The sequence below is a fragment of the Ammospiza nelsoni genome, chromosome Z, assembly GCF_027579445.1.
Source record: "Ammospiza nelsoni isolate bAmmNel1 chromosome Z, bAmmNel1.pri, whole genome shotgun sequence".
NCBI classification, from domain to species: Eukaryota; Metazoa; Chordata; class Aves; order Passeriformes; family Passerellidae; genus Ammospiza; species Ammospiza nelsoni.
Genome location: NC_080669.1, coordinates 40,902,320 through 40,920,829, shown reverse-complemented (window position 1 = coordinate 40,920,829; position 18,510 = coordinate 40,902,320). Strand labels below are relative to the sequence as shown.

The window sequence follows — 18,510 nt, the reverse complement described above, 5'->3', positions numbered from 1 at the left end:
ACACCCAGCACAGTTTACTACACAGTAGCAATTCAATAACTTCTGGATAAAGACATGTGGGTAAAATAGAGAAAATTTAAAATATTTATGATATTAAAATATTTGTCATACTAAAATGCTTTCACTGTCTTTTCCTCTCTAGAGCTTTCAGCTGCCCAAGGAAGTTAGGAAGGGTCCTGGATTGTTCTCAGGAGAGGGAAAGGGAAGAGATGAGGAAGATTCTAGTATTTTTCAATCTTACTTGTGTTGTTTTTGAATATGTACTGGGGAGGTTTTTTCCCTACCGTGAAAAAGGATAGGCAGTCATCTGCAACCTACTCACTGCAAGGATTTAAAAATGAGCACTTGTAAGGCCTATGGCAAAAGAAGCAGTTCAAACTATACAGAAATGAAATAAAATAATCCACTGGAAAATCATCACCTTTGATAAGTATATTTTTTTTTCTTAAACATTCTATTTTTTATTCACATACACTGAACAAGAATTCTACTTTAGGAAATAGAATATCATATGGTGTTTTGTTATTTTTTGAAAATTATCTTGTTTTTCACTCTGCTAACTGGTTATGTTAGTGTAGTCAGACACAGATTTACTTAAAACTGTCACATTCCTCTAAACAGCCAAGTCTTTCTGTTAGCAATAGCAGCATTAGAAGTACCTGCCAAAGCTTGAAAAAGGGTCTTAGAGATATGCCCCTCGGTGCTGGTATTAAAAGAAAGACTCAAACATATGGGATCGCACTAACATGTTAAGCTTTTAGGTAGTGTTACTGAACCAGCCACTGAAGTTTCTGTGATGTTTTGAAAACACAGTGGCATAAAATTCCAAACACCCTCCAGTACTGGTTTATGTGATCTGATTAGCACCTGTTTGCCTGCACTAATCCAACTTCAAACAAAAACGTGTTTTCCCTGCTATCATTAGACCATTAGACCACACATTAGTGTCTCACCAATGCAGAATCCTAAGATTTAAGCCTGCATTTTTTCATTAAAGAAACAATTTTTTCTTGATCAGCTCTGCAAATTAGGGCAAGTCACGCCGAAAGACCAGTGGGATTGCAGTATTACTCAACTTCTGTAGAAAGGGACTGAAAGGGTAATCTTAAAATATAACTGTAAATGAAAAAAAAAAAAATCTATGGGCATCAATTATTTCAGTCACCACAGAAAAATTTTCAGACAAGTTACTATAAATAAACCAACCAAGATTTTAACCCATTGTGTAAAGTACCTACAAATAAGAGTAGGTACTTAAACAAATAAAGGAGTGATAAATTTCCTTTGTGGATTTTTTTTCTGGTTTTTTTTTTGGTTTTGGGTTTTTTGTTTGTTTGTTTGTTTGTTTTTTGCATTCAGCTTTAATTTATCTGCTTTTCTCTTTCAAATCTCACACTAAGAATAAGGATCATGGAACATTTAGCTCAACATTGACTGAGGCTCTACTGAACTGTCTTCCCTGGCAGATATAGACAGAAAACTTTATCTTTTTTCTAGGGAAAAGAGTAGAGTGGAATTATGCATTTATGTTATGACAACTACACCATTCATCGAGGTAGTCCTCACAAAATATCTGATTACTTAAATTAAAAAATCTGCATTTAGATTAGGCCTTGATGTTTCCCTTGGTGTTCCAAAATTCTTTCAGCAATGATCTACTGCTGAAAGAATTATCTTTTTTCCCTTTAAATTTACATACCTGTGAATATGTTTTAGCTACCTTTTCCAGTAAAAATCCTGCCAACTTTTCTGCACAAGTGTGCTGGTTTTGGCTGGACTACAACTTATTTTCCACCCAGACTTCTTGCCTCTGTTTCAGTGTGTGGTGCAGGAGCTCAGGGAAGGTGGGTGTGCGTGGAAGGTTGGGAGGGGACACAGGTAACTCAAACTGACCAAAAGGGATGTTCCAGACCATATGGCATCATGCTTAACATATAAAGAGGGGTGAAGAAGAACGAAGGGAGAGACTTTTGGATTGATGGCAGTTGTTTTCCCAAGTCATCATTATGAGTGATGCTCTCCTGGAGATGGCTGAACACCTGCCTGCTCATGGAAAGCACTGAATAAATGACTAAATTCCTTGTTTTGCTTTGCTTGTGTGTGCAGCTTTTGCTTTCCCTACTAAACTGCTTTTATCTCAGCCCATGAGTTTTCCAGCTTTCACTCTTTTGAATCTCTTCCCAATCCCACTGGTACGGGAGCGAGTAAGCAGTTGTGTGGGGATTGGCTGCTGACAGAGGTTAAACCACAGCAACAAGTAGGGCTTTGACTGGTAGAACGTCCTCATGAAATTCTCAACATGTTTTTGACTTCAATATTAGATTCAAATTCAATACTGTACAGGCAATTAAACTGTTATCAAAAGTATATGTCTAAATGACAAGCAAAGATGCCTGTTGCATATACATTAGTAATAAATAATTACCAATATTTTGGAAATTCTGATTATATAATTCTGTACTTCTTTGATATTATCACACAAATATTATTAAAAATATTTCCATTTTCATATCTTTGACATACATTTATCAGAAATCTTTAAGTTGAGTAACGTAGAATGGTAGTATGTACATTCTCAGTTAATTTCACTAGATAGAACTATGTTTTTTTGGTCGCTGTTATGTGAAAAGAGGGTATTCAATTATGTGCTAGGTGGGCTCTTCAGTAATCAGGTGTTTTCAGCTCAGACTTCTTCCCATTAAGCGCTATATAATTGTTAAATAAACTCTTCACACATTCAAAAACCATTTCCTAGGGACAGGATATTAAGATAGCTAACCAACAAATGAGGCTTTGATACAAGCTTGTCTGGGGTCACTAATGAACTGGGTCTCCATCTACCGTGATTCTCTATTGGACATTTAGCTGTACCCCAAAACCATGGAGCAAACTAGAAAACCATTTAATCCCTTAACATGAAATGGACTGAAAGACAACTGCTGGTCATTATTAAGGCAGATGGGTAGGAATGGAGTAAGGAAAATCCTAGGCTAAACCTTTCACTTGCAATACATACCTATAAGTACAGAATAAACAGGGGGTTACTCTGTAAACATCAAAACACAGACAGGTGGCTCTTGTGTTCCTCACCCACACAGGGTGAGAAATAAATTCTCCCTGTACTGTCAATAGCTTTGTTTTTCAGTTTCTATGGTTTAAGAGTTTGCAGAAAAAGACTTCCACCGATTCTTCAAGCCTACTCTTTCTTTTTATCAAACACATTTTGAAAGGAAGCTCCCATTCTGTTTATACTTCTGTAATGTGATTATTCGAATTTCCTGAGCTCTGATAGTTTGGTAGTTAGTGGAAGAAATATAAAAGAAGGTATTAGTGTTGTCTCAGATGGCTTAAAATTGCTAATAAAAATCCTGTGGTCCTTCTAGAAACTAAACTCAGATTACTCCTTCAATGAGATATTGTTAAAAAGACTGTCTACCATAGGCAAAGGATATAAGATATGGTTCTGTATTGTATTGTTTGGATCTAGTTAGAAAAGTCTTAAGTACTTTTTAAATCTGGATGATGAAAAGGGGGAATTTAATGAAAAGGGATTTAGGTAGACCTAAACACAAAATGGGAGACAATAACAGACAAGATACAGAACAAGGACAAGAGGAATATTAAAAAGGATGTAGAGGCAGACTAAGGGCCAGGAAAGGAATAAATGAAAATCAAGATGTTTTTCAAGAACAGAAAAATATCTCAATGGAAAACAGCAACTAGTAGAGGCCAAAAATTAGAGGCTAGAGGCTTGGCGAAAATTAGAATGACAATTACTGTTAGAATTACAATCTTACTTCAGAGAAAATACTAAGAAAGGTAGGAACATATTTCATGAAATGGTTCAGCAATGTGATATCAACAATGAAATAAGTTTGATAAAATAATGGAATTGAAGGACACAACTAGAATATACTCAGAGGGGTCCAGAGAATAAGAATCAGTCCAGATGTGGAGAGAAAAAATTGATAAAAGTGTTAAATGACTTAGAATAGGCAAAGGAAAGATTGGAATGGAGAAACTTACAAAGTGAGCAACAGAGAAGAGAAGGAAAAAAAATGGAAAGCAGATTCTCATTAAAAACTGGGTAATGTGCAGAGTTTGTACTTAACCTTTTTATAATTTATTTTTTATAATTTGAAATGAAATGTTTATGCATGTCCAGTACTTCAAGTTCAAGCCAAATAGGAAGAATTTTCACACTGCTGTACGAAAGACATATCCTTTAGCCTAAAAATACTGTGGCGATGCTCCATAGTTCTTCCTCTTTTGATTTTTTGAACCAATTTAATAATCATAGAATCACAGAATAACCTGAGTTGGAAGGGACCCACAAGGATTATTGAAATCTGACTCCTGTCCCTGCACAAGACAGGCCCAACAAAATCATGTTGAATGTAAAATGATAAGGCAATACAAATCCCTGAATATTATGTTGCTACAGAATGCCTGAAAAGTGACACGTTAACATGACTATAGTGAGAAACACTTTAGTTACTTCATTAGTCTATCAGTTGGATAGTCAACACATTACATGGAGGAGTTAATTAGCAGATTAATAGACTTTGGACTATCCAGAACACTTGATGCTAAATGTCCAGCCTGTTTTAATTATAGAGAGATACATTTTAAATTTTTTTCAGAAACCTGGTTACATTAATTCTGCTCATAGACAAATTGTTAGGAGTCAAATTTTAAAACCTTACTAAAATAATAGGATATGTGAAAGTCTGTCTTTTAGAGGTTAGGTTGTATGAAGTGACTGAATCCTAATGTCTCTAGTAAGTATACATAAGGCAAAAAGCTTATATATAGCAGATTATGCTTATTGCAGATAAATTATTGATACATAAATCAATAGGAATTTGGGATAAAAAAAGTCCCTCGGGCATAAAATCATACTACCTAACTTGACCACCACTTTCAATGAAATCTGCATGCAAAACTAATGATGAAGGGAAAATAATTGCCTTGTGCTTCATCAGTACCACTGGGTGATAACAAGCAATGCATTTTATTTCATCTTTTCCAATGGCTAGCCATAAAAACTGATTTAATTTGCCTATTTTTCCATAGTGGTAATTTAGGCTATTATATGAAGAGATTTTCCAGGGTGGAAAAATTAATTTCTTCTATTAAGTTTGGTTTTGAGGTAGCATACAGCATCTTCACTGTTGAGCAACTTTGGAGTATGCTATATATGGATGAAGCTAAAGAAGTTGTATCTGAGGAAATCTAAAATCCTAGACAATAACCAAAATGTTTTGAGACCCTGTAAATGCAAGTACAAAAATATGCCTCTCCATTCAAGAAACACTCAGCAAGCTTTATGAGTATATTTGTGTTGTTATTTATAATTATTCCACATTATTAATCCTGGTGTTTAAATAAACATTTAATATCTGTGTTCCATGTTCTCTGGTATTTTGTAAACAGTCTGTGCCTTTCAACATTTAAGTTCTGCTTATTTTGTTTTCCTGTTGAATTTATTTTTATTATATTGTTTACAGGAGACTCTTTCAATCACTTTAAAAGTGTTTCAATTATCAGAGTCCATGGATGGGTTGCCAATATAAGAAGTCAGAACTAGACATGGCAGTATGCTGTAATTACTATTCCTCAGGTTTTGGATGAAATAAACAAGACTGGTTTTCAAATATGCTAAGCATCTGTACATGCAGAGATCCATATATAGCGCTCTCAGCCTTACTAACTGAAGGTATTCCAAACTGAAGTTCACAAGAAATAGTGATCTTACGAACTTGCTTTAGAAAGGGCTACACAGCAAGCTATACAACGTATGAGAATATAGCCCTGGAATGAGGGAACACATCTTGGAGTTTATTTCAATCAGAATTGGTATATATGTTCTGATAATGTCCTTATCAACATGATTTTAAGGCTTTCTCAAAGATCTGTTCAGCAAATTCCAAAGAAGCTGTATCTCTTCCTTTTCATTTTCCTTAGTCCCAACACACAAAAAACAGCTGACTTTTTTTTCTTCCATGGTTACTAATTCATACCTTACAATGCCTGAAGAGGTGTGCTACTTTGCAAAAAAGCATGGAGAACTAATTTCCCTGGAACTGGGTTCAGCTTGTTCCCCAGTTACATCCTTTGCATTTTCAGCTCCTCAAAGTCCTAAACTGGGGATTCAACCTTGAATACAGATTCTGGTCTTACCTGAATTATCAATCTTAATTCCCATGTTTGCTACTTTCTCACACAATATAAATTAAGTAAAAATTTCAGAAAGTGTTTAATTGCTTAAAACATACTTTTTTCAATACTTAGTCTCTTAAACCAATACCATCCTCTTCCTTTTTCATGCCACATTCTGAATGCCACAGATACATTTGTATTCTCCCTGCAGACATTCTTCCTGGAGATCTTTTGACGTACTAAAATTAAATTAATTGTGCATAGACCAAATAAAATAATTCTAGCCTACCCAAGCTGGGAGAGCCATACTTAATTTGCAATGCAACCACCTTTTTCTTTGACAGACTCAGAAGTCTATTTGAAAGAAAATCGTATTTTCATCTGCAAAAAAACAGAAAGCAGGAACCTTGACATACCATGCAAACTTCTGGGCTTACCTGCAATGCACAACCATAGGTCCAGCATCAGGTGGGTTGCAAGTCTTGACTCGTCGCAGGAAAGCCAAGAATGGTGTTGGGTGTTCTGGGACACCATGGTCAGGCCAGGCAGTGAACTGGAATTGCCTCACTTCCCTTTTCTCACTTGAGCCATTCTATGAAATTTAAAAGTTTCATGACAAAACCGCTACTTGAGATTATATTAGCACTTTTTAGTAAAACAACTGCTAAAGCATATATACCAGTGAAAATTGATTAAATCTTCCGGGCCAGCAAGAAAAAGAACTATGGAGGAAAATCCTTATTACAGATTCAAACAATGTAAGATCTTTAAATATACTGTACACTTGTGCACCACAAGTATTCAGCTTTTTCATGGTGAGAGCTCTGCATTAACTTACAAAACTTCATATTATCAGGAACATGTACTCTGTAGAAGTCTCAATATTCAGCACTGTTAGAAGGAAACAAGGGTAAGGCTAGAAAGGAGGAGAAGGGGAGAAAGGGAATAAGGAAGTAAGGGAAAAGGGCGCACAGGTAAGGCAGGAAGCAAAAGGAAGAAGGACGACAAGGTGACAGGAGGGAGGCCAGTGATAGAAAGGAAGGAGGAACGGGAGGTGAGGGAAAAAACTGCCAGCCTTTCAATTTAAAAGCATATAGTAATTACATATAAGTATGTATACCTTGTGAAGTGCAAATGTACGAACACAGTACGTTGCCAATTCAACAGTGTCTAAAAGGGTGACTTGGATTAGTCCATAAGTTTCTGTGCCTCTGCTTGGCCAGTATTGATCACACTTCACCTGCAGTGAAAAACATGTTATCATTTAATACATTTAATATTGAAATTTATTACAAATCTGACTGTATATCACCATAAGTTTTAAAAATATGTGGAGATACAATGGCCAACTTTCAACACAAGAAATTTATCATCCACAGGAACTGCTCTTCTGGTAGTAGACTATATAATGTCTTCCTCCATAATGGGCAAGTTCAGTAGGACATATAATTGGGAAATGCTAATAAACATAGATACACTGTAGAAAAAACCAATTTATAGTAGCCTAAAGTATGACCTCACTTTTCACAGTCCATAACTTCATAAGAGTACTTCAACACAGGTGGAACATTTTTTTAATATTTTCCATATTTTACTTAGTCCCCAAACTTACAAACTACAACTTTGATGTTAGTATTTAATATGTATAGATATAGCTCAGTACAAACAAGTAGGTTTTTAGAAATAATTTCTGTACACTGATAAATGATAGGGCATCAGCAACTATTAAGTGGACTGTGAGAAAAAAATTTCCTTCTGAGATCAGTGTTCATCAGAGAAGAAGCACATCATGAAATTGAGTCCACAGGCATTTAAAAAAATGGTTTGGTGGAGAGTTCATCCATCAAATCTAAAAAATCACAAAACATTTCATTCAGAGGAATCCTAATTTTAAAATGCCACAGTCTAGAATATTAAAATATGCAATAATTCTGTGTAAGATGACACATAAGAGAACCATATTTTTATCAATATTTCTAAGGCCCAATAATTTGTTTTGGTTAAAAAGGGTATTTTCAATGTTAACTTTAAGAAAACAGAAATGCTGAACCCCTAAATCCACCAAAAAGTGTAGTACAAAGCAGTATGGCAATCAAGTAATTTAAAATATTTTACTTTCAGTGGCTGATGGGTGAAACAGAGAGTCAATCTCTATGCTATTTACAACAATACATTCTTACCAATTAGCCCTGCCTACAGTACAGAAAATAAGTTTAAACTGAGTCCAGTAACAACACACTGGGTGTTTCAACACATGTCTTCATTAATCACTACAAGCCAGATGCATACAAAATTCAATGAGAATACACTAAATGTAACAAACATCACAAGCAGAATATTGCACAATATTTGCAGTAAAAAGATGTGAATTGTCATGCTAATCCACGAGGAAAACTGATTATTTCCACAAAATGGAAAATTAAGATATGCATTTTGAAACTCGTGGTTCTCCAGGTTCTTCATTCTGCACAATAGTTAATGAAAAAAGACTTAGTATGCTCTCCAACTCTCCAGACCCAAATAGCTCTTTCTCACAGATCATTTTATTTTGAGGCTCAGAGGTCACAGATCATTAATGGCTCACAAATCACAGTCTGAGAACAAGTAATCTAGATAGAGAAGAAAAAAATTCTACCCACTGAAGCAGGGGATAAGAATTAATTAGTGGCAAAGTAGAGGGAAACAATTTTTTACAGGCAATGATAATTTAGTTTAGAGATAACGAATTGCAACAAAGTAAATAAAAATGTTTTATTGATACTGCTCTAAGAAAAAATAGGATTGATAGGGCAAAAATTCTCTTTTTAAGTAAATAAATAATTACTTCCTTGTGTCACTTACTGAAAGAATAAGTACTATATATACAGTATATATTTGCAAGATTCCTAGTACTTGCCCCTTTGGTCTTTGTAAATCAAACTAAAAAGCATGTTTAAAACTGAGACATTTAAATGTGATTATAGAAAATCTAGCTTCACTTTATAATTAATATATAAACAGTGCAACATGTCTATATTGGTTACCTGTATTTTAAACAAACAAGTTGTGGTCTATTATTTATTAATTCCAATGGAATGGAATGTTTTTGGAAACATTTTTTCATAGAAAGTGTGGATACATAATAACTGTAATTTGTAATCTTAGCAACTACAGGTTTACTCTGACTAAATCTGGGGGTTTTTTTAATTAATAAAAATGATTTTTTAAATTCAAATGAGAGAAAAGTGTAGCTGTGCCTTTGTATGCCTAAATATGTCATTCTTTTCTTCACTGGACAGATCTCACATAGAAATTATATGCTCATAGAAGCAGTACCAGCTTCCAGAAAGCATTTCTGAAAAATTACCCACCTTGCAGTCTGCTACTGACAAAGTTTGACCAGTTTGAAAATGACAGAAAATGTTTGTTTTATTTTTATTTTGTAGAGTAATCTAATGTTAAGAATTTACTCAGAATTAGAAAGCTATTTTTCAGTTACGCTGGGAAAAAATAAATGTGCATGCTCCTTTAGGTGGAGATTTTGCTTGGGTTGTTTTTTAGTGTACTAGTTTATCTAACATAAACTTCAATTATGGTATAATTTTTCTAAAATACTTTCTGTGAGACCTACGTGATGCAGAGGACAGCTGCTGGAAGCAGACAGTAAGTGTTCAATAAGAAACTCAATTTGTAGTGTAGTATATATATTATTTGAAAGTGGAAACTGATGAAAATAAGTATCAATTCTTTTAGAAAGAAAACCTGATTTCAGGTTGATGTGGATTTGACCTTCTGGAAGAGCACATAAAGCGTAAATTGATTGAACTGCATCTTCTGTCCCTTTTGCCTATTGATTTTTCTGAGATCAAGAGGTCTTCTTCAGAGATGTGTCCTTATGTGCCTCCTACCCTCTTTTGCTCTGTGATCATAAACCTTATATTCCCAATACTCCTAACAATTTAGAGTCCAATTTATCTTTGTGAGAGATCAAGCAATGTTTTCTATTGGACTTCACTGGCAGCAGAGGACCAGATAATACAAGTTAATTGGTAAGACACTACTTTCTGAGACAGAGTTCTTTCCAAACCTTTTATTCTATGTTAAGATCCCAGTCTTCAGCTCTTGAAGCGGGAGAGGTTACATATCCTATGTTCTTTTCAGAAAAGGAATCTCAAGCCCCAAAATTTAAGACTAAATGTCAACAAGCCAATTTTGAAATGTTTTGCCAAATGTGTTCTTGCTATAGCTTTTTGGCATGTTTAATTTCTGCGTAGTAAGAGCCATTTCTCTCTTGCTTCTGTAAATTATTTGGAAAAAAAAATATTTTGGCAAAGGATGCTGATGATAAAGCCCTCTCCAGAGTTACAATTACAGTGGTTTTATTGTGAGTTACTTTCTAATATATTCTTGATAAGCCCTCGCCTCATAGTCATCATTTTTCTCTTATCCATGTAGTTCTGAGTTCCAAGGGTTGATCTTTTCCCTAGCTGACTATACTCACCTGCATCCAAGAGCTTTTCTGTGCCACTAACTGCACATGAAAACAGCTTCCACCTGCAAATATCTAATATTCTCTTGCCTACAACTAAAGATGGCAAGATGAATGAAGCAGACACATGAGTGTGAAATAATTCACTGGTGATCTAAGAGTGTTTTTTTAAAAAAGAGAAATGTAACTAAAAGTACTGAAAAGCATATCTTTTGCTCCTACTTTCACTATCACAGAATCACAGAATCAGAGAGTGACTAGGTTAGAAGAGACCATCAAGATCATTAAGTCCAACCATGCCCTAACTCCTCAACTAAACCATGGCATTGAGTGCCACATCCAGTCTTTTCTTAAACACATCCAGGGATGGTGACTCCACCACCTCCCCAGGCAGACCATTCCAGAATTTTATCACTCTTTCCATAAAGAGCAAACTTTTTCCTGATATCCAACCTATATTTCCTATATTCCCCTTGGTGCCGCTTAAGACACTGTCCTCTGGTTCTGTCAGTTGTTCCCTGGAGAAAGAGACCAACCCCCCTGACTGCAGCCACCTTTCAGGGGGTTGCAGAGAGTGATAAGGGCACCCCTGAGTCTCCTTTTCTCCAGAATAAACACCCGCAGCTCCCTCAGTCGTTCCTCACAGGGTTTGTGTTCCCAGCCCCTCTCCAGCCTCGTTGCCTCCTCTGGATGCGCTCAAGCGTCTCAAGGTCCTTCCCAAACTGAGGGCCCAGAGCTGGACACAGCACTCGAGGTGTGGCCTCACCAGTGCTGAGTACAGGGGAGAATGACCTCCCTGCTCCTGCTGGCCACACTGTCCCTGACACAGGCCAGGATGCCTTTGGCCTTCTTGGCCCCCAGGGCACACTGCTGGCTCATGTCCAGTCGGCTGTCACCAGTGCCCCCAGGTCCCTTTCCAGCCACACCGTCCCCAGCCTGGAACGCTGCAGGGGGTTATTGTGGCCAAAATGCAGGACTCAGCACTTGGATTTATTAATCTCCATCCCATTGGACTCTGCCCATCCATCCAACCATTCCAGGTCTCTGTGCAGAGCTCTCCTACCCTCCAACAGATCAACACATGTCCCCAACTTAGTGTCATCTGCAAACTTACTAATGAAGGACTCAATCCCCTCATCCATGTCAATGAAGATATTGACCAGAGCTGGCCCAGCACAGACCCCTGAGGACACCACTGCTGACTGGCCCCAGCTGGATGTGGCACCGTTCACCTCCACCCTCTGGGCCCGGCCACCCAGCCAGTTCTGAACCCAGCACAGAGTGCTCCTGTCCAAGCCAGGGGCTGCCAGCTTTTCCAGGAGTGTGCTGTGGGGGACAGTGCCCAAAGGCCCTGCTGAAGTCCAAACAGAGAACATCCACAGCCTGTCCTGCATCCACCAGGTGAGTCACTTGGTCACACAAAGCGACCAGGTTGGTCAAACACGACCTTCCCCTGCTAAACCCATGGTGGCTGGGTCTGATACCCTGCCCACCCTGGAAGTGCTGTGTGATGACAATCAATATAAACTGTTCTGTGACTTTACCTGGTACTGAGGTCAGGCTGACTGGCCTATAATTGCCAGGGTCCTCCTTCCCACCCTTTGTGTGATGGGTGTCACACTGGCCAGCTTCCAGTTATCTGGAACCTCACCAGTGAGCCAGGACTGCTGGCAAATGATGGAGACGGGCTTCACAAGCTCATCTTGACCCTGGGATGGATTCCACCTGGTCCTATGGATTTATGAACATCCAAGCATCTCACAGTTCTCTGACTTCACCTCGATAACAGGGGGACCATTCTGCTCCCTGACAGCATCTCCCAACCCATGATCCTAAGTTGCACACTGCCAAAACCACTACATATGAAATCAGAGCATCTCTCAAAGGACTAAATACAATAAAAAGAAATCTTTTTAGGTGCCATAGAAATGGATGTAGCTAGAATACATAACTAATGGTAGGCACATTTTCTTAACTTGCCTCTCAAACATACACATATTTTCTTTCTCTACATTTGTTCCTCAGACCATGCAAATCCTTGCTCTTTGTGGAAGTACAAATATTCACTGAAAGCAAAGCTGTAAAAAAAATATAAATGCATCCTTTTTCATTAAAAATGAGAAGCTTGAGACATTTTCAGACTTGACGGGTTTCAGCTCCAGAGTTCCTAATATTTGTGGATATTCACACTTCAACAAGTCATAGACAGTAGAGAACATGCTGCTATGCATCAACAGAGCTGAAGGAAGTGTATTTCCATATGAACATATGAATACAAAGATTTCTGACATTCAAGGGTAGAGAAATAATTTTCCAGTATAAAGTTCCATCATTCATGCTGAAAAGCTCCTTCAGGTGATTCTTAACACATGAACCAGCTGCTACAAGCCATCTAAGATTGTAAGGACAAAACAAAAAAAGATCAGGAAAGAGACAGAAAACTAATATAAGGCAGACACATATAGCGCATGATTTATTGTAAGAACAGCATATTAATTATGCTGAATCTAGAATACAAAATATCAGTAGAACATAATTTCTTGCTCCTGTTTTCTTACTAAAAGAACTTTTGCAGACAGAATTTTCTATAGTATTTTCAGATGACCTTCCTTCAAAAACAGAAGAATAACATAATAAATTATGTTGAATGCCAATAATAATTATGCAATAAGAAAGGTAGTGCCAATTGTTGCTGGTGGAACCTGTCTCAAACCCTAGCAGCTAATTTACTGCCTCAGACATTTCAGCTGGTGTTTTGTCTCCAAACAGATTTTACAGTGAAGCCATATTCTTTTTCCAGGAATGCCTTGCCACCTAAGGATTAGACTGATTTGATTCTAAAGCTTGAAGACACTGACAATAGTATTTGAGATTATAATGCAGCTTAAAAAAAATCAGAATACAGCCCCTTTTTTTTATTTTATTTAAACAAGATTTGATCTAGTGCAACTCATTGAGTTCAGTCTAGGCTTAAATGAAAGATTAAAATATAAATTCATAGTCATAAACACGTTTTGAATTTTCGTTTTAAATACAGTAGCCACAAAAAAATTCCAGTAAGAATCTGGAGGCAAGATAAATGAACCATAGGCTAATCAATTCATAAGAAATTTTAGTCCTCTACTAAGGCTTCAAATACATCCTCATGACTCCCCTACTTTCTGAAATTTCTGAGATATGAATAATAGGTTAACAGTTAACACTGAAAGATAATAGATTAATTAAAGGAATTATCCCCAGATTTTTTCCATTCTGATCCTTATGAAAGAGTGTGGTGTGGTTATTAAAACAAAAGGAAACAGATATTGAAACGAATATTGGACATATTTAAAAGTGTTTTCTATCTCAATTTTCATCTTCATCTATACAATCAGAGAACAGTTCAAAGCTGTATTGCTGATATCAATGTGACATGCCTTTTTTGAGCTCTTTCTTAGAGCAGGGAAAGCATGGTTTTAATGAATTCATTTTGAAGGATGAGTCTGTCAAACATTTAAGATCAGCAAGATTTTCCAAAATAATGTCTTGAAAAGGTTTAAATGAATGGACTGACTGGAAAAGTGAATGTGCTGACTACTTTTTGTTTCATCCTCCTGTACTCAAGGCTGATCACTCTGTGCAGCCTGAATAATACTTTCACTGAATAAGATATTACAGTATGAAGAACATATTGAACATTTCAGCCTGCTATTCAAGTGCTGTAATGAAGATCTACTATGTTCCATAAAAGAGAACTACATTTTTAAGCGGATATGAATATTATGTAAAATATCAGTGAAACAAAAGGATCAAAAGAAAGAAACACCAGATCAAAAAAATTCTATTATTATTATGTCTTTGGTTCACTTGAAACAGAACTAATATGTGAAAAGGTACATTGGAAGGTGTTTCTTGGACCTAGAGGTCTCAATCTGGATTTTGATTTTTGAATGCAACTTCAAGACAAGGTGAGCTATCTATAACTAGTTTAATACATAGATGAAATTTTTAATCCCATAAATGTATTTCATACACTTCCTGTTACATGAACCAGAAAATTCCCCTAGCAAAAGCATTGATTACCAACCTCAGTATCCATCTGTATGCATTAACTTCCTTAGAACACAGGACAAGCTCTGTAAATTATGTAAAATGTTAAAAATAATATTCTTTTTCAGAGACACCCATTAGAAGAACTTAAATTTTCCTGATTTGTTGCTTGCCATAAAGGGCAACTGGCCTTGAGTTTTTCACCATAATCTGCTAAAAAAGGAAAAGTAGGATCACCTTTTGATAAACAATACTAAATCCACTCTCTGACATTTTCAAGCCTCAAATTGCTTGACAGAACACCATGTGCTGAAGTAATGTACTACAATGCTAAACCAAACATGAACTAATCATGTGTCCAGAGAGGGCCACAAAGCCAGAGAAGGGTCTCAAATGTAAGTGATGATGAGGACACAATGGTTGTTCAGTCTGGAGAAAAGAAGGTTCAGGGGGTACCTTATTGTGGTCTAGAACTACCTGAAATGAGGTTGTGTGAGGTAGGGGTTGATCTCCTTTTCCAGGCAACCAGCAACAGTAAAAGACTGCAGCAGAGAGGTTCAGGTTGTATACCAGGAAAAAATTTCTTCACTGAAAGGGTGGTTAAGCATTGGAACAGGCTTACCAGGGAAGTGGGAGAGTCACCATTCCTGGAAATGTTCAAAAAACGAGTGGACATATCACTTTGTCATATGGTTTAAGGAGCACAGTGGTATTTGGTAAAAGGTTGGATTTCATGAAGGTCTTTTCCAACATTAATGATTCTAAGATGCTATGTTCAATAAATTCTGAAAACAAGCAGGATTTTTAATTTTCTAACTCAAAAGTTCAATGGGCATTTTCTACATGTGGCATAGTTCCTCTGTATTAAGAGAAGAATTATATGAGGTAGTAGTATATGTCTTACCTCAAGTACAAAGCAAAGGAATTAAGAAAATAAAGTCCAACTGCAGAGTTAGAATATGGTTTTGACTAAATCACTTTCTATATATACACTTGCTTCAGGGAAATATTATTTTTACAGAAAACCATCAGTTTACCCTAACAGCTAAAAGAAACCACACGGAATGATAGCACAAAAACCCTAAATGGTTGCCTTGAAAAATACTTTTGGCAATACCAGGTATCGCCAGCTAGAGACCATTTCAGATAAGACTGTGGTGCAGAAAGTCCTTGAAAGCTTACAATGGAAGACACTGTACACAATATCCCACCAAGGCTGTTCCATTCTTGACATTACATTTTGGAAGTTCTTTAATAGTTTGATATAAATTATCTTCACTGCATAGTTTATTTCTTCCTCCTTAAAGCCCCAAAGGCAGGGAAAATGGTAGATTGCTATGGAATTTTTTAACAACCTTTCACATGCTGAAAGACAACTGTGATTTCCTTCACTGTCTTATATATAAAACAAATCAAAACCTTACTATTTCTCCAGCATCTGATCATCACTATTCTCTTCTAGATTCTCTCTAATTTACCAAGATCTTTTCACATGGGGCATTAATTCTGTATGTTCTCAATTTCAAATGTAAGTAAGCTGAAATAACCAGACTTTGAGCCTATTGACTGTGTAAAAGCAAAATTAACCCTACTCATAGTACAGCATTTCCACAGCTACTTTACTGGATGATATTCACAATCTGTATTTTAGTTGAGGAACCTTGGCACAGGCTCTTCCACCTGAAATGTGCCCAGAAAAAGAAACTCTACGCTTTATTGGATTAGATTTTTGCATGCATTAAGCACCTACGACTGACTACATTTCAGTCATAGAAATTGAGAGCTGACCATGTTCCTGCCCTTGTGCCTCTGAGAATCCTTCCATAATAAACAGTTATGACTGAGTTTTACAATTCTGACATTACAACTGGTGACTCTACCTCGTAAAATGGTGTAGCAATTCTTGGATTGTGGCCATGGCATTCTGTTACAGTGAAAAAAAACCCAGTACAAACCTACACATTTTTATTTTTGTAATCTGGTGAACACATGGTGTACTTAATTTTGTGTTTTCCTTTTTTTTTCTCCCATTTCTCTCATTCATTCATCATCTGACTCATATCTTAGCATGCAGCAAGCACTGAAGCGGTGAAATAAAATTCTGATAGTGCATTATTGGTACAGAAGGCATTGGTTTACCATTAAAACTAGGGAATGAACAATGACAAACTGCATATTTAATTCCTCTTTAGTAAAACAATACATTTTAGTATGAAAAAATGCCATCAGCTATGTGTCCTATCTACGAATATCTGCGGTCTTATATGCTAATGTACCATCTACCAGTTAAAGACATAATTTTTTTGGTTGCTACAAAGCATAGCTAAATTATCTTTTTATATTTTCCTATATAATTATACTTCACAACTTGAAAAAAACCCCCACATTTTTACACACCTGTGCTGCCCCATATAAAACACCAGTGAAAGTTTTCTGCAAAAATCAATTATATTTTGCCTAAATACAGTAAAATACAGGTGCACATGGGACTGTATTGAAAATATTCCTAAATTAATTTTTAAGTGCACCTCTTGCTGACTTCTCTATTCCTTTAGTGAAAATGTGTAACAGTATTTTGACAGGTAATACCTCCAGTATTACCCAAACATACTTAGGAGGAAAGATCTGAAATTTTCTGCAGAAGCCCTGCACAACAAATGGAAAACTAACTTCATCACATTTGCATAAAAGCCTGTTGCATCCATATCATATAGAAAAGAAAACTGCATTCTTCATTTTCTGTGCTTATTATTTACTCTGGGGCATGTACTGTTGCTTTGACTTACATATGAAGTCAGATAGATTAGATATCAGTGCCTACTCTGCCGTAACAAATCAGGATTCAAGAAAACTCTTAGCAACATGCACATTTTGAGTAGAAAAATATAGCGCTCATCCCAGACCTGCCTTCATTTTTTCCTTTCCTATAGCAAGACTTAGAAATCTTTGGTTGCCAATGTCTGTTTCAAAGCTGTTTTTACTGTGGAGTCCCAATGTACAATTACATTTTCCAGTCGTTGTGGGTTTTGTACTATAGTTGAACTTGAATAAGCCTTCCCTGATTTAATTTATTATATCCTCCTTAAAATACCCAATCAACCCACCAAGCAAAACAAATCTCAAACAATTATTTTACCTACTTGATATTTCTACTGTCATCCATTTTCCATTTTTCTTACAAATGGAATAGTCTATAAATCTATAAAATTTTCATTGAAATACTCAGACACAAGTGTTCTGATGCTTGATACTTGAATAACAGGAGTTCCTATCTAGCATTTCAGCCATACCAGGAAAAGTCCATTTACCTTCCCCTGTGACAGTGCCATCTCTCCTGACTCTCTCAGGTGTCAGTGACAAGTTGAGAGACAGTAAGTCCAAGAACTTTCAATTATCTTTTGATGTTCTTATGGAACAAATACAGGACCCATGTAAATAGTTCCATGTATATCAATAATGGGGAATAAATCTGAAACAGTATACTTCACTTTCCTACTGGGCTTGTTTTGATCTCCCCCTTCCCAATGAAGACTCAGGATTCAAGATGTTAAACCTTGACAAACCAAGATAATTATTCTACACATATGGTTTTTTAGATAATTTTTGCTTATAATATTGATGATAATATCCACCTCATCATAGTCAAATAGATGTTTGGATCAGGCTAACAGAATGGCACAAATGAGGTTCTCTCATGTTTTCCTTTAGTCATTAGCAAATTTGAATGAAGCTCATAGTATCACTATGAAAACTAAAGCCTTCCTCATCAGTAAAGAAGTTCAGAATGTGGCTCAATATCAACTTGATATTGACATTGTATTGTTATTTACCTTCTAATATTTGCATAATCG

General features: G+C 36.3%; 1 protein-coding gene across 1 annotated transcript in view; it reads right to left on the bottom strand.

The window, feature by feature from the left end:
- PTPRD (protein tyrosine phosphatase receptor type D) overlaps positions 1-18,510 on the bottom strand; it is a 358,636-nt gene that overhangs the window by 28,338 nt on the left and 311,788 nt on the right. Inside the window, exons 26-27 of the mRNA XM_059491826.1 lie at positions 7,283-7,402; positions 6,600-6,754 (exon numbers count right to left, since the gene is read on the bottom strand). Coding sequence (XP_059347809.1) covers positions 6,600-6,754; positions 7,283-7,402 — 275 coding nt within the window. The remainder of the gene's footprint in view (positions 1-6,599; positions 6,755-7,282; positions 7,403-18,510) is intronic.